This window comes from Nelumbo nucifera, chromosome 8, assembly GCF_055504915.1.
Source record: "Nelumbo nucifera cultivar China Antique chromosome 8, China Antique-T2T, whole genome shotgun sequence".
NCBI classification, from domain to species: domain Eukaryota; kingdom Viridiplantae; phylum Streptophyta; class Magnoliopsida; order Proteales; family Nelumbonaceae; genus Nelumbo; species Nelumbo nucifera.
The window spans coordinates 22,005,674-22,023,235 of record NC_142656.1 but is presented as its reverse complement, the minus strand read 5'-3'; the positions used below and the strand labels follow the sequence as shown (position 1 = coordinate 22,023,235).

The 17,562-nt window shown below is 37.0% G+C and overlaps 1 protein-coding gene across 1 annotated transcript; it reads right to left on the bottom strand.

Annotated features, from left to right (window-relative positions):
* Positions 1-12,328: 12,328 nt before the first annotated feature.
* LOC104610754 (putative N-acetyltransferase HLS1) lies at positions 12,329-14,546 on the bottom strand. Its single transcript, XM_010277531.3, has 3 exons — positions 14,195-14,546; positions 13,950-14,098; positions 12,329-13,426 (listed from the first exon to the last, which is right to left on the bottom strand). Exons 1-3 carry the CDS (start codon positions 14,420-14,422, stop codon positions 12,553-12,555), a joined length of 1,251 nt encoding a protein of 416 aa, XP_010275833.1. The 5' UTR covers positions 14,423-14,546; the 3' UTR covers positions 12,329-12,552.
* Between the last annotated feature and the right edge of the window lie 3,016 nt (positions 14,547-17,562).

Here is a 17,562-nt window from a genome sequence, read left to right as displayed (position 1 = left end):
ATTTTAGAGAAAATGTTGTTAGGTGACAGAATCACATTAATACTTATTTATTTCAATCATGACTTGAAATTCCGATTCTAACTTTAACATAATCATTATTTTTTCCTATGTCAGTTGAAATTGTTTGCATTGGTTTTTCAGGTTGGGCTTGAATTAGAATAATTTATTTAGTTTATAGACAATGCCTCAATCTTAACCCAGCCCAAATTTAAATAGGTTTCATATTTCTAACCTTAACTTTCAGATAAACTTTCAACTGAACTTTTTGGCTGGATTTTAGTTGGAGAATAATCTTATAGATGCATCGTAGAAAATTTCACCTAGTCTAGAAAATTTCACCTAGTCTCTGTTTTCTACCTTTCTCTATTCTCTCTCATTTCTCATTTTCTTTTTCTTGACCCTACAAGAGAAAGTTCCTGGCTCCGCCACTGCATGTGAGTATTGATTGTGTGGTTCATGTGCATATGTACCTTTTACGTACTATTATTCAGTCATTATTGCTGGAGCTATGTTGTGTGAGACCCACCATATAACTAACCTGTTATGCTTAAGTCAACGGACCATGTTGCAAAAATTGTGTTCTATTTTGTTAGTTCTTGGACCATGTATGATCATTTCCTTACAGTTAAATACAAGGTTTTTAAAATCCATTTTGGTGTCTAATTTTCGGATTGAACAGTCCCAATAAAAATAAAAGAACGGCCAATAGCTGTTGGTTGGATTGATAGTTTGACCACCTGGGTTAGTAGTATGTTGACTAAATCAACAGTTTTTGGGTGAAAAAGAACTGGTCAAGTGATTAGTTCTCAGTTTTTCTGATCCGACCGTCTGATCTGATTCAATTTTGAAAAGATTGATTCAATATTTAGTCTTTTTACCAAGTACCAGAAGATCTTTGACCAATCAAAAACACCCCATGAATTTTGCTGATTGATTACCCCTTTATGAAATTGATTGATTGGCTATAAATTTTTCCAATATCATAATGGAACCCTTTTACCAGACGATAAAAGGAGGTTCATTAATTTCACATTTTCCTTTCAAATGGAACACAAATGTGATTCTTGACATATGCATACAATGCATGAGAAAGAAATGGAGGATTTGTATACGGATACCATGGTTGGCATTTGGGAGAGAAGCAACTGGTTAGAAACTTCAAACAAATTTTGAAAATCACTTAGTTTTCCCACTTCATAAAATCAACCTAATTAATAGTGGTTCTATCACACACCCTTTCTTTTTCTATCATAATACAAGTTCATCTATTATCATCTATATGAACAATTATTGAGTCATGTGACTTCAAAATGTTACTAGGCCCAAAGGATACCCCATCCATACACCAAACCTTCTAATGGAAAACACTAACGAAGTGTGAATGAGAATGAGAATGTCAAAGGAAACTGTGCTAGTGCCACTGAAGTAGTGTACATTTTGTGATTGCACCTCAGAATAAATTATCAGTGCACCAGGGGCATTTTGTCGACCAAAATGTTTTCCTTCTAGTACTCCCCCTCAATGTGAAACCATTTGGCCGATGACCCAGTACAAATTATAGGGGGACAAAGGAATTGGGGGCAGAGCAGGGTGCAAATGAGCGTCACTGACCTTACCTTTTCATGGAGAGCCTGCAGTTCTGCGAGTTTGATTATGTTTCTTCATATTTGGAGGGACACTAAATGACCATCTCAATTACTATGTACGGCGTTTCTCCATTTGGAGAGAGTCATGATCCCAACCCACAGAAGAATAGGTGGTCCCTGTTGTGAATGCCGGTGGTCCTGCATGTACATCCATTATCACCGCTAACCCACTAACCCCGCTAATTGAGATTGTGTTTGGCACTGTTTTCAAAACCGGACCGGATCGGACGGAAAAAATTGGGGGGTCCGTTTTCCTCTAAAATCGCTTTTTCCTCCAAAATCATTGATTTTGGTCAGCAAACTGCTGAACTGTCTGATTAATCGTTCGAACCGTTCGAATGGTTTTGACCGTTTTTCATTTTTTTTTTAATTTTTTTCGTCAAAATGGGCCGGCCGTTCGAATTAGTAACCAGACCCCTGATCGGTTCGGTTACCGATTCGTTTTTAAAAACCATGGTGTTTGATATCGATGTAGCTTTTGGAAGAAACCGTGCCAGTTCAGCATTGGAGATGCGTCTAACAAAAATAACCTAAAAAGTTATTTCGTTGAATCGTTTAACGGCTCTCTTGAAAATCGTGTGAACTGTTTATTAAAAAAACACCATTTTTGATGTTTTTCATTTTCAAGACAGATTTTTCGGTACTGTTTGGTTTATATGGTGCCTAATGGCATAGAGGTGTAAAAAAATCAAACGTTTAAAGTAGTTTTTGTCTCGTTTATCTTATAAACCACATTGATACCAAACAACCTCTGAGTTTAATATTGCCCCACTCTTTGGTTCAGTTTAGAAATGTGAAACTGTTTAACTCCTAAGGGTTCAGTTTGGAAAGAGTACAAATACAACTATGTACAGTGTAAATGTATATATAATAATGTAAAGGAAAAATCTATGATAACGAAAACACATTATTCCCGAATAATTTTGACCAATCAAAATACCCCTATGAATTGTGATGAATATTACCTGATTGATCACCTTTATCATGATGCTGGTTGATTGGATGTAAGTTTTTACGGTATCATAGTCGAACCCTAGTATAAAATCCAATGTTTTATACGTTACATATTTGTATTTAGGGTTTGACTATGATATAGAAAACATATGATATCTGAAAAACTTCTAACCAATCAACTGGAATCATGAACATGAAATCCAATTAGATGTTATTTATCAAAATTTATGGATAGATTTTAATTGATCAAAACTCTTTCTATACCATATCTTTTCTGCATCATAGATTTTCAAACATTGTTACATTGAGCAACAGTTCTTAAGTTCTCGTTCTATACTTGTCAGTTTTTATTGTAGCTTCCACTTTAACAGTTGAGCATAAAAAATCTGGTATAAATCTAATCTGACCAAATTCTAAAAAAGTGATAGACCTTTTTTTTTTTCGCTAGTACATGGCAGCTTTATTACCATAGCGAGGGACGTAAGAAACTGAGCAAGAAGAAATGTCGTAAAGCCCTGCAATCAGCAATAGCGATTCAAAATCGCCACCACGGATTAATTTAATCTTTCAACAGAAGCTTAACAATATACTGATCGGTTAAGACTTGGGAAAAGTGCAACTCATCACAACATGTATGATGGTGGGATGATTTCTCTCATAATCATGGTTTTCAATACCTGAACGGATCTCGGGCAGTTGGATGGAAAAGCCGGACTTAACCGATTCCGTTTTATTTTAGAACCATTTTTTGGCAAAAAAAAAAATCATTAATTTGATCAGCAAACTATTGATCTGAGTAATCGAACAGTTGAACCATCAACCCTGATAAGGATTGTTGGTCTTTTTTTTTTTTATTTTTTTGTTAAAATAGGCCACTCGTTCAGACCATTTTAAAACCCTTATTCATAATTCTCTATTTCATTTTGAGTCTAACTTAGTATCAGAGCTAAGAGGACTAATGTCCATGGCTTCCTAAAACAAGATGGACCAATTGGGTCAAAGCTTTCTCACTAGTGCAAACTGAGGCAAAGGTTCAATTTAAAAAAGAAAAAGTAAAAAAATACAATTATAGACTGCATGGGTGCTTAAGGGTCATGGGAAAAATACAGTCTGAGCAACATCATTTTATCCATTTTCAAACATGCTGATCGAGTGGTCATCAACTTTTTTATGAAAAGAATGTTGTTATTGAAGATCTAAGATATAATCCTAATAAAGCAAATAATACTATATATTATACATGAATTAATTCTGTTTCAATTCACTCAAAAATCTATCCACCTGGATGGCTGTTGAATGAGAAGTTTATATGATGCGACCGTGTATATAATAGAGATCACTTTATTCACCAGAAAGCTTGTCTGATATTGTATAGGCTCCATTGAATTTGGCACAATGATCACATTTATCAAAAGCTGTGGAAATGTAAACTTGGCAAAAAAGTTAAACCCTCGTTATCCATAAACGATTAAGTTATGGTTTCTATGCATAACCTGGTCACCTCTACGGTTCTACCTTATATAGAATCCTTATTAGTGGGATGTCGGGCCCGCCCTTTAATGAATCTAGGGCAATAAAACAAGGAGACCCCTTTCATTATTATTTGTGTGGAATTTTTTACTAAAAAATGTCTTAAAAATCAATAAAGAGAAAACCAAAAAATTATGAAAAGGCATCAGGAACCTTCCCAAGACACCAAAAAATTTCAGCTAGATGCTTAAACATCCTAATTTCTATAAGTAAAGTATTTAAGGCCCTTATCATTCATGGCTAAAGTGACAAAAGAAACCTTAATTCTATATATATCACAAATTAAAAAGTAAACTTCGGAAATGGAAATGAAATACTCTCACCAAAGTTGAAATATCAGTTTTTGTTAGAATAGAGTCCGGATCACCTGTCAACAAAACACGTTCCAACCACCTACCAACACAATCTAACACTATACATCTCATACATGTTGAGTCCCACTTTATGGTATGAGGCAGTCTCATGGTGTGATATGCAGTTTCAGATCATGTTGGTAGGTGGTTGGAATGTGTTTTGTTGGCAAGAGATACCAACTTTATTAAATCTGCCTTGAGTCCACTCCCCTTCTTCCAATTATGAAATTCCTCCTCACCCCAAAAAACTCTCATTAATATTATAACTAGTTAATATAATAATAGAATCCGCAAGTGTTTTCTTTTCTTATGGGGGTTGAAAGTAAATATTCTGTTGCATGACTGATTGGAGGAATTTATTTGTACCAATTCACTTGGGTGGATTGAGTTTTAGAAATGCTGGATGCATCAGCAAACCTTGCATGGCCAAATTGGGTTGGAGGGTTTTGACTGTTCCATGCAGGAAACTTTTGGGTTAAGATAATTGAAGCCAAAGATCTCAAAAAAGACAATTTTTTGGAGGCCCATTCGCTTTTTGATAAATAATTTGTTCGGATAAATACATTTATCTATGTTCTTTTATTTTTTAAGTAGATAAAATAATAAAAATCATGTTCTGTTGGCTAACATGGGCATCGGCGCTGATATCTATCAATCTTTCAATTCATCCTTGGGATATTCCTGATGATATTAAGAATTTGTTAAGGGAAGTTTATATAAGATTTCCCAATTTACATATTGATTAATGTGCTTTTATTTTCTGATGATTCTTTGTGTTGTTCTTAAGTTTTGGGCCCCTGTCTAATCAATAAAATTGTAAGGTGGCCTCCACTCCAATTGGAGTAAAGTTTGGAATTAAAAAAAAAAATGTTTGATAACCAACTTAGATTTGGCAGTTTGTCAGTGATGTGGATGTTAGGCCAAACAAACCGCCAAGAAGATTTCATTAATTGCATGGAAGGAATGTTAGCATAGAAATAATGTTGTTTTTTAGTAATGATTTAACATGCTCGGCCAAAATTTTGAATGGTGCTGTTAAGGAATTCAATTCATTTGGACTATCTATCTATAACGAATGAACACATCAGTGTTTACTGTAAGCCCTAGATTTCGGGCTCATTCGGTTGAACCCCCTTTCCCCAACTACCTTATTATTAGCTTTGATGCATATGTGAATTGTGATATTGAAGCAGCAGTTGGTTTGGTTGGTTTTGATCATAAAGGGTTTCTTAGTGATGAATAATGCAAAATTGATTGGAAAAGAACTCCAACATAGGGAAGCTTTTGGTAGCAAAAGAAGTGATCTTCTCTGCTATTGACCTAACCTACACTAACATATTAAGGGGAATTGCAGCTTACAACATACTGATCAATTAGGGCTGTGAATGATATATCTAATTTGTTTCTTTATTCAATAATCCTGGACTTTGTGCGATAGAATTTGCATCTGATTAATAATGAAATCGAATGCGGATTTAATCTTTTTTGGTTTAATTAAAATCCAACTTTGATAAAAAATTATTAATTTATATATATATATATATATAATATAAAGTTAATAGTTGATAAATTTAATATATAATATTTATATTCATTTATTATACATATATAAATTAAAAAATATATATTTTTTAAAACATTTAGTTTTTTTACCATTTTAAGCGCAATTTAATGGTTGTAGATTAAATCCTAATCCAATAATAAGATTAATCTTCCATGAATCATCTCGAATATTATTGAAAATGTTGAGTGTACTATGGAATTAGTAACAATATCGTCACTTTCAAGCACGTGTTTAGGGAAGTCTTTGATTTTTTTTTTCCACAAATATAGGCAATTTCTTATATGGATTCCATATATACTAATGGCATGTTTGAAAGCACCCTTTTCCCCCGGTCCCACCCCGGCCGTTTTCGTACAGCTCTTTCCCTTCTGCCAAAAAAAAAAAAATCTACATTTGTGAGAAGCTGCCAGTCTTTTCATGCACACATGATTTTCCATTCAGTTTTGTAACAACTGATGATAGAGCTGAATTTAATGATTTATTGCTTTATGGGACATCAGATGGGCTGTGGGGCATGCTTTATGAGGCACTGATGTGAATTCGGTGTAAGAAGGATCGAGACATGAGATTAAATCAGCCCCCTACAAGATTTTTCATATATTTTTAATACACGGCAGAGATATACTGTGGGACGTTGTGGGGGTATTCTAGTAGAGAGCTGATTTGAACTCTTGAGAGATGGTATCTGATAACCAATCAAAAGTTAGATATCGTCAATAGCAAATAAAAATTTTTCACCTGTCTTGAAAATCTCGGTTCTATATGGTTATATTTTAGCAATTATTAACTTTTGCTGCTTGTATAACTTTGAGGACCCCCTCCCTTCTAGGTTTGTTTTTTTTTTTTTTATAACACTTAATAAAGTTTTTCTCTTCTTAAAAAAAAGGTATATAATAAATAACTAAATATCAGTTTCACTCATTAATTAAGAAGCTCATGATTTCTTACACTCAGTTTGGAAAGACTATAAATACAAATATGTACAGTACAAAATAATACAAATAAGGCTCAGTTTGGAAGGAGTATAAATGCAAATATGTAGAGTGCAAAATTTTATGTTTTGTATGTATTTGCACTGTACACATTTGTATTTGTATTTTATGCTATGTTTGGTTCTAATGCAATTTTATTTGCACTGGTATAAATGCATGAGAGTGCAAATGAAAGAAATGCAAATTCATGTTTAATTTTGTTTTGGGTTATACTTTATTTTGCTTCAAGTCTTAATTTACTTCATTTGTACTGCTGCAATCAAACAAAATAAGCTAAAATTTAAAACAAACATATGTCAAAATTTACACTCAAATCATTTGCACTGCCTCACTTTTCCATCAGTGCAAATTTATTTGCATTGCAACCAAACACAGCCTTAGGCTTAGTTTGGGCAGAGTGCAAATACAAACAAAATAATACAAAATACAAGGTTATACATTGTGTTTATACACCTTCCAAACTAAGCATTAGGCTACGTTTGGAATCGATGTAAAAGTACATCAATGATGTTTTACACGAATCGTAAAAATGAGATCGTTAATTTCTAAAAGCGTGGAGTTTTACATCAATTTTATCGATATAGTATTTACATCGGCAATCAATGTAAAAAAACTACTTTTGATGAGGCTTTACATCAATTATGGCGTAAAATTCCACTACATCCAAATGCCAACAAATCTAAACTAGAGTGGAGTTTTATGTTGATCTTGATTTACACTCCTTCCAAATGTGGACAAAAATGAACCAATGTAAATATTTACATGGATCTTGGTTTACATTGCTTTCAAATGCAGCCTTAGGCTTTGTTTGTTTAAGATACAAACGCCAAACCAGGGTATTTATGTACTCTGGTTCACGTTTGCGAGTGTTTGTTTGAAACATAAAAAATTAATGATTATGAGAGTAAAAATGTATTTTTTGACAGTTTTTTACTCTAAAAAGAGAGTATTACTGTACCTATTTTTTGGATATAATTTTGTATTCTTTTGATAATTAACTTTTTGACCAAAGTTAATGCATTGGAACATAAGATAGTTAGAGCATTTAATGATGGGCTCACACTTTTGCACCGATTTCAAACAAACAAGATGAATGCGAAAACGGTTTAAAATGTGAATCGTTTTTGCATTCATGAACCAAAAAATGGGTAAATATGTAGTGTACATTATTTGCATTTGCATTGCAACTAAACGCAGCCTTAGTAACTATGCACTAAAATACAAATCAATAAGCAATAAGCCCAATTTCAGCAGCCCTAAGCCATTTATGAAAGAGAAACACATTTTTCTCTGAAAGCCTAGCTAGCTAGCTAGCTAGAATAATTCTCTGCTGAAAGCGAGAATCACATTTTTTCTGTACCAATAGCACAATATTGTTCCGTATTTAGCACACTATTTGTCACCTTCCTAGCTTTCCATCAACCGTAGGTCCCTAATGCACCGAATAAATGGTGCAAATATATGTCACTGCACATGATGCAACATATCCGACAACTCCATCTTGTTTTCAGCACTCAAAGTACAAAACAAACCCGATTGCACTACTCCAGAATTTATTTTCTAATTAGTGAAAAAACGACCCCTTTTTATCATCATCTATGAATTCTTCGTGGCAACAAGAGTTAATGTTGTTTTTGTTTTGAAGTTGATAAAGATTGATTAATCAAATTCCATGAATTCTTCCTCCTTCCTCTTTCAATCTCCCTCATTGCACTTTCATGAAGCATGCAACTTTCTTGCTTGTGCTTTGAATCAAAGCTAGCTTTTCCTTGGCAGCCATGCAGAAAGAATCCTTGACCCAAATCGGAAATCGAAATTCCATATTCAAGTTCAACATGTTTCTCCCAAATGAAAAACAAAACGTGTTTTAACATTTCCTATCCCATAAAAGTACTTTCTGCTTTTTGTTTTCTGTGTCTTTACTGTTCTTGCCTTCTCTGCAAGTTTCAATGGATCCATAAATAATTAAAGAAGGCCGGACTTTCTCTTTCCTGGAAAGTTTCATCTTTGACCTATGAACAAAGTTTCTTCAAAGAAAGGATAATCAGAAGTGCTTGTCTCACATGGCAAATTGCTTAATTGTTTAAAGTGCAAAAGGCCATCAGTCTGATATTGACTCTTCTGCGAAAGAAAACAAAGCAAAACCCAGATAGCTGTGGAGAGAGAAAGAGAGACATAGCTGTTTTGTCACCTCAGAACATGCGACGATGAGTTCAAGGCATGAATAAAGAATCGTTTCAGATGTCTCAGCTTTTCATGTCCTCACGTTTTCCTTACTATCTAAGTCTGAAAACAATGCCTGAAACATCTTTCAGTATTTCTAGTTTCTTCCCTCAACCTGATCCCACAGCTTCATCACTCACATGGTTAGCATATTAAGCCTAGATGCATGTACCTTACCTAACTTCTTACCCAAAAGAATTGTTTAGGTTTAATCACTTCTCTACATTCTTTACTTCATGATTCCTTCCTTTCTGGTTGATAGATCAAGATTGGCTCTGTAGTCTGTAGAACTTTAATGCATCCAACCAGAGAGAAGCTAAGCCACTTTGTTCTGTCTACTTTGTGGATAGCTAGCTTAATCCCAAACCCATGCATATCTCAGATGGGTTTTTAGGGTTTTTGGGATCTAGGGTTGGGCAGCTTTCCAATCTATTCCATTCAAGTTTTTCTTTTTTTTTGCTGGGTGTATAGCCATTTTCTTAGCCCTTTTGGTTTATCTAGGTCTGGATGGAATTGGGTACCAAAATTCACATAGCTTTGAAACTGATTTAACTCATCACTTTGCCACATTATATGCCACCCTAAGCTAGAGGTTGCATTCAGGCTGGCTGGCTATATCAGTTGGGGCCTACCCAAGTCCAATCCTAAGAATTTATCCAGCAATATCACCACTCAACTCAGTCAAAGAATCAATATGATCAGATTTTTCAATTCTAGAGCTGGATTTTATTCTGAATTACCTACCCCACATTTGGTCTATTTGACTGTCGTTAGTCTATACTCCATTAAAATAGGTCTAAACAAGTTAACGAAATAGATTAGATCAATTAACCTACACTAGGCTCCAAATTCAAGTCTTTCCACCAACAAAATAATATTCGAACAATCCAATCACTTGGCTTGGATTACTTCTCATACCGATGATATGGATTTTTTTAAATGAATCAATTATTGCAGAAAAGGTCAAATTTATATTATTCAAAAACAGTTGACCAAGGGAATGCTGACAAATACAAGTACACTGTCCATTTATAGATGTTAACTCTCTTAAACCTACTCAAAAACGTGTGTGGCCTTAATTGAACATAGGTCATGTCGACTAATTAGTTCTTCATTAGTCCATCTGATTTTGATTAATTACTGAGCCAAACCACCCAAGTTGCATAAAATCAAATAGCTTAATTAGTAAATCCAAACATTAATCCTGATTGAAATAGTACTCTCTCTCTCTCTCAAGCTTACAAGGTTGGCACTTCTAAACTGAAATTTCATTAAATGAAATTATTTAAACATTTGGCTTTAGGGGAAAAAAGGTGAACTTTGGTAAAATAAATATTAAAATGAACCTAGTGAGGGTTTTGGTTCATTGACCCCAACCAACCAGAAGCTTCACAAAAGACAAATAAACTGCCTTGAAAATTTAAAAATCACAGCCCAACGGACTACCCCATTAATATCGTCTTCATAAAAAATATCCTAATCTCTGTGGTCTGCTTTGTATAGACGTGGTCCAGGAAACTGTTGAACAGGTCCCTACTTGTGATGAATCTTCCTTTATTTCTCTTTTGAAACGCACGTATCCCCTACAAAAGAAGCTCTCTTAAAAGAAAACAGCTTTGTTATACCTATCAAAGTTCTCTTGTTCTAGAGAGAGAGCTTCTCTGTATTTGTTAGTGTGGAGATGACGCCTCAGAAAGAGACACGTCTCACAGCAAAAGTGAATGGTGGAACTCCACAATCTGACACATGGCTTCTAGACCCCAAATTTGCTCTGTTCATTCCCTATTGTCTATGCTTCCCTATTCTGTTTGCATGGCCCAGAGGGTCTCCTACATTTTTGCTTTTAGGTGGGGAGCTGTTGCTCTGATGATGCATCTCAATGGATTCTTTACCTTCTCTCATGGAGTTTTGATTGCCCAACACATTCTCTCTCTCTCTGTTTGCTTGTGGATTTTATAAGTGATCCCAATTAGAACAGTAGACTTTGAGTAATTTGTGATTAGTGGCTGGCATGTGCTTCCCTTAGTCACTTTTTGACTGCATTGATCCATTTAAATAGTGCATTGGATAATTTGATGTTTCTCTGTGAATAGTATTCAAACGCATGGTCTACATGATTTGATCAGATTAATTATTATATTAAAGAAACTAAAACCTAGATTACACCAAATGTTAATCATACATTGTACCTACCAGATATAGAGGATCGTTTTTAGAGTCACCCACCAATCATGCCTTCTTAACCATAATACTCTATACCTACCAAAAACCCCCTATTTTCATTTAATTAATTTAACACTTAAATCTTTTATTAATTAATGGCATCACACCTGACTCAGATCATGTTTAGACTCATACCTATCAGGCCGGCATTTGTTTTTAGCACACCCTACACCTATTACAGATCCGATCAGATTTTGGGTCGTCGAAATCACCGCCGGCAAAGGCTGTGTTGGGAGAATTGAGATGAATTCTGGTAGGGGTCTCAAATAAATCACTAGGCCCCCTAGGAATTTAGAAATCCTCAGTTGAGAGATGAAGTCCATGTTTGGAAGTTTTTATTAGAATAAGCACTTAATTTGAAATCAGATCTATACCCATTAGTGTTTTATTGGCATTTGATAAATAAGCTTCAATAAGTATTTATTCATGGAAATAAGTCTCAATTAACACTTATTTTATTAAAATATGTTTTCTTTGAATAAATACCCAAGAAGGTACTTATTTTTAATCACTTGTTAAAAAACACTTATGCTTTCTGACCCGTCTTGACCTGTCACCTAAATTTCAAATACTTATGCTATCTGTGTTTGAAATAAACACTTTTTCACCAAACACCAGTGAATACGTATTTACAAATAAGCACTTATTTTTTAACATTAAGCACTCTCAAACATTTGCAAATTCCATTCACCCAAGAAGTGGACCCAAATGGAAATAGGCTCCAAAGCCTCCAATTCCATTCCTGTGTCCCTGATCAAAGTTCAAATTCCAGTCATTTGATTTGATTGAAAAGCTAATATAGCCAAATTAGGTGTTTAATCAGCTGGTTTCCACAATCCACAGTTGCATTAATCAATAGTCTATTAGTCTAGAGCTTATCCACATGTCCAATTAGTGGGCCCTTTTAACCAAAGCCGCACGATTCATCAGTTTCATTACATTTAATCAATCCATCCAACGATCAGATTTTGTTACAATGGACAAAAAACGGTTTCACATTCCTACCATACGAACTACAAGTTATGAACATTTTGTTTGCGTGAGGCATCGGTACATGGCCCCAAAAGTCAAAATTCACGAGGGTCAACGAAAACGACAGGCGACGGCGGCGGAGATCTAATCCAATCAAGGGTCCCCTCCTCCTCCTCCTCCTCTATATCGTGCTTCGCGGTTGTTAGCTTCTTTATACACCACAAGTCCTCCGCCCATGAAAATCTTCTCCAATGCGGGATTCCCTCTCTAACTGGATCCCGCCGGCCCACCTCGGCAACCACGGCCCCACATCCAGGGTCATCTCTCCCCATGTTGTGTGCGAAGGTGCATAGACCTTTCATGAGACGCGACGCACCCTTTCCTTCCATGTGGAGACCGTATAGGAAATACACTCCGAACGGCCGGAACACGTCTGGAATGGAGGGTATCCTTAGCCACGGCATCCACACGTCCAGTAACCGGCTCCCTATGCAGCAGGCGTACGTTATCGAGGATACCCCCTTCATTTGAAGCTTGAAAACCTCTTTTGTGTTCCACACGCTCAAGATAGCATACGACGGCGGGAGGTGGCCGGTCTGTGGGTCCCACTTGGCCAGGGCCTTCTTGGGTAGGGCCATGAACGTGCCCAGGTTGAGTTTGTTGGACAGAATTACATCTATGTCCTTGGGGAAGAACTCCGAGTTGGCGAAGACTCGGCGGTAGACGAACTCGGCCAGTTGTGCTGACAGCTGAACCACTGCCACGCCCGACCCCAAAGGCTTGTAGTGGGCGTGCACGGGTTGGACCAGGACAGTAGGAGTGCGGAACTTGACGTAGGCGCATTTTAGTGTGAACAGGTTGATGGATGCCTCGTTGTCACAGTCTGTGGCCATGTACGCGTACTCCGCACCCTCCTCCCTGGACCACTCCTCCATCTTCTCCACTAGCTTCGTCCCGATTCCTAACCGCCTGAGAGTAAAGGTTTCAAAACGGAACACGTGTCAACCTCTGGTTCAGAAGTGGGTACAAGTTAGCAAATAGAGGCAATGTCAACTATCGTGCGCATTGTCTACGTTGTCAGCTTTGTGTGACGTGGGAATCGTTTTCTTCACTTTATTACAGTCGAATCTAATCGTTCCTCCTCTAACGAGCTCTATATTAACTATTATATTATATGGTGAGAGAGAGTCTATGAACTAAAAGACGATTACTCCAAAAAGACAACCCATGATATTCTAGAGAGAGAAAAATATGGAGAGAGAAAGAGGGGGAGAGAAAGTCAGTCTGAGTCAGTCCCTTCTCTGGAAACCACACGTTTCTCGACTAAAGAAAGGGCGGAACAGGCGAGAAAGGTGGGATTTCCGATGGGTGAAACTGAAAACGGCTCAAGGAATGCCAAAAGACCCATCTCGATTTGGCTCAGTGTTTCATGAATTCTGGGATCAAAATCATCTGAGATCACAGAAAGAGAGAGAAAGATTCGATAATTAACCTGTGAGTTGGAGATACCCGAAGTCCAAGAATGTAAGCAACCTTCACGTAAATACTGAAATCACTGGTGGGTTGCTTCCCTCTCGTTACAGTCTTTATACAACCCCTTATCACTCCAACAATCTCTCTTCCTTCTCCATACTCTGCAACCTATTCAGAACAAAAAGGAACAGAAATGAGGTCACTGAATAAAGATGGTAAAGAACTTTACAGCACCGGTCAGTGTTAATTGGCTTTCGATCGTACCAGCATGAGATAAGAGGGGGAGTGGCGGATTCGGCAAATGGGGTCGCCCATGTCGTCGGTGAAGAGCGAAGCCTTCCCTCTGGGCCCGACGTCGCACCGCTGCTCCATCTCCTCCACCGCCACCCTATCTTTCTTCTCCTCATACTCCCGCACTACCAATCCTCCCTCCTCCATCTTTAGCGGAGGTTTTACTGGTGCTTCCGCTATCTTTACCGACAGCTTGCGCATGGCTGAGGAACGGTGAAGAACTAGAAATCAGAAAATCTTAACAGAAGAAGACCAGAAGTTGCAGAGACTGACGAATCTGAAAGCAGTTAGAACTCTCAGGTTTCTCGTGCTCCAGTCTCCAATATGCGTCCATCTCTCTTATATATAGACCGGTGCCAGCGTGGCGCTTTCCGAAAATTTCACCGGGTTTTCCGAGCCACGTCAGCTTGGGCCATCCTATCATTATCATGTTGATCAAACGGCCATTAGATCCTCATGGCCCACATATGAATCAGTCTGATCTCGGGGAATCCTGGTGGGCTAGGGTGGGCCCATCCTCCTTGGAATTGTGCGGATCCTTCATAAGGACGGATTATGGTTCTGATCATGATGGGGGTGTCATCACTCATCATGGTCATGATCATGATACAGCCACCAACATCCGGCAGGGGCCCACCCACTTAAGATGAAAAGTCGGGCAAGATGATATTAGCCATCCAATTGTATAATGTCCGATTGGAAAACGAAAAGATTCTAATAAAGTTGATCAGATGGTCCAAGGCCGTGAGACTAGGGGAGGACCCAACCGGCGCTAATATCTTGATCGAAACGTGCTTAGATCCTGGGCTTCATGTGTGAAAGAGATTTTACAACCATGGCCCACCTTTGTTTTGTTTTGAAGGCAGTGATGGGCATGTATTCGTCCTCATCATGACTCGTTTGTTGTGATGATGTGACCATGCATGCCAAGCTGTATAAATATGTCTGGAGGTATAGCCAACAGGGGATTGACACGTGTATCCGGAAGAGAATTTTCTTCCGTGGCAGACGCTGCGGTGGCCCACTGGTGGTGTCGTGTCGGCTTCCTCTTTATCTCAGGCTTCCTGAATTTATATCTATTTTGGGAAATTCTTATCTTTTGTAGGACAGAATTGCCCTCGTGGCACAACTTGTATCTCCCGAAATAGAAGTCTTCTGATTTTAGATAAGACGGTCCAAATACCAAATCAAAATATCAACTTGGGAGGTCCCACCCCAGAGGCTTTTGGGCCTTTGGGGCAGCAGCAGCCACTGGATTTTGTTTTTTGTACGGCTGTGATCTTAGTAACTAGGGTCAACTAGAAAAAGGACGATATTTCCATATAGAAAATTGTATAAATTAGAGTATTAGAAGGGTATTTAAGGTATATACGAAAAATGTACGGTGAGAATGCAAACGAGGAAGAGAAACAGGAAGGGGGGGCCTTGATTAGGAATCTTGTTGTGGCAAATGTGATTCGATTACGGCTTCTTTTCATTTCCTTTCTGGGATTTCTTTCTAATTTTCTGTTCCAACTTTTCTCAGAGGCTTCAAGCATCCAACTTGTGGATTTCTTCTAATCCACAAGAAAAGCTTTTGATTGAGCCAAAAAGTTGATTAATTAATGACTTAATTCCTGGTTATTATAATGCCTGAAGAGTGAATAATGTGGAAAAGGAAGAAAGAGAGAAGTTCTTGGCAGGCCCGGGTCCAGTGGAGGCCCACCATGGGCCCATCAAGCTGTCTGAGTGAGTCGTGGATTCAGAGAAGGCCCATTGGGCCCTTTTTGTGGGGGAGATGCTGCTTGACCGTTGAAGCAAGAGATGATTGGCTGCCACGCTTGGGAGTTGGAATATGAGGGTGTTGGTTTGATAATTCCCTTAATAATTCCATATTTGATCATTAAATTCCACGCATTTTGGGTATGAATTTCAATCCATTGACAGTAATCTTCTTGTTAGAGAATTGAAATAGATGAACCAAGAAATCCGTTGAGCTTGATAGCAAAAGATGTCAATATCAAGATAAAACGAGCAAAGGGAAGATTAGCTGGCATTGAGAACATGGTCCATAAATCATGGGACTGGTTGTGAGCTTGAATGTCCAATATTAAAACCAACTTTTCACAGGACCAGTTGCCTGGTCCATTAAGCTATTGAACAAGTGTTAACCTTATATTACATTTATTTGTCTGTGTCTACTAGGGTTAGTAGCATCACTATCCAGTATCCAACCTAGGTTAGTCTGGTCTAACCAGGCTGGACTTGTGCCATGAATTGATGATCCAGCCGCTGGCCGGCCGGCCGGTAAATGTTTCATCTGGTTTTTGAAACAATGATCAAAAGATTAAACCCATAGAAGGAGTCTATGATGTAATGCTAGTATCAGAATAATTGACTCATATAAAAGCAGCTAGCAAGATCAAAAGGAATAAATAAAAAATTTTGAAAGCTTAGATTAGGATGAGGATATCAGATGTAACCTTGCCAACATTCTTTGTCTGCAAAATATATAGTTTCCTCCAACTTGTTCCGGTTGACCAAAATAATTAAACAACTCAATTATACCCTATTAGTGAAATAAATTAAGGACTAAAAAAAATCAAAAGGATATTTAGTATATTTAACTGCTACTTATCACACAAAAAAGAATATTTAGTGTTAAATCATGGGAAGGGAAATGTAGCTTTCTTATGTTATTTTATTTGAAAATTAGTACTAGAAATGAACAGTAGCAAGTTGAATTTTTAAAAGTGCAATAAGAGAACTAAGCCCTATTAATTAAACCACAAATATATAGAAAATACCATTAATTATAATTAACATTGGAAATACAAAACCCTAATGTAAAACTCAATAGTCAAACACAAGTTCCCACTTGAATTTACAGAAATCCAAAACCACCTGCTGTCACATATAGCCAGTTGAGCAAGTGGGCTCTAACATATTTCTCTGGTACTTATCAAGAACATATTTCTCTGTTAAGGACCAGGCCGAGATAAAAGGATGAAGACAAAGTAGCACCTTGTTTGAGTAGTTCAAGAAGAAATCTAGTATCCCTTCAAACACAACTTGCACAAGGAGATAATCCTTGTAACCTTCAATGGGGAGATTCACAAGGACACTAGTGAAATTCCTTGTTCATGGTCTAATCAAGCTCTCAAGTTTGATTTGATGTGAGCTTTGCTGCATTATGTTAGAAGCTTAATTAAACTGTTTTTTTTTTTTTCCTTTTTCAGGGTGCCCTTAATAAAAAAAAAGGCCCATTTGTTACATAGGAGTTAAAGCAGGTAAATGCAAGTTGAAATCAGTCATCTCAAGATTAATATATATATATATATATCAACTAATTATCATCATAA

What these genes read in the sequence shown, in the direction of transcription:
- LOC104610754 (XM_010277531.3), bottom strand. Translation starts at nt 14,422, where the DNA reads ATGCGCAAGCTGTCGGTAAAGATAGCGGAAGCACCAGTAAAACCTCCG. An exon ending in CCCCCTCTTATCTCATGCTG is followed by an intron (nt 14,099 to 14,194) that starts GTACGATCGAAA and finishes TGTTCTGAATAG; the next exon opens with GTTGCAGAGTATGGAGAAGG. An exon ending in CGGGTATCTCCAACTCACAG is followed by an intron (nt 13,427 to 13,949) that starts GTTAATTATCGA and finishes CTTTACTCTCAG; the next exon opens with GCGGTTAGGAATCGGGACGA.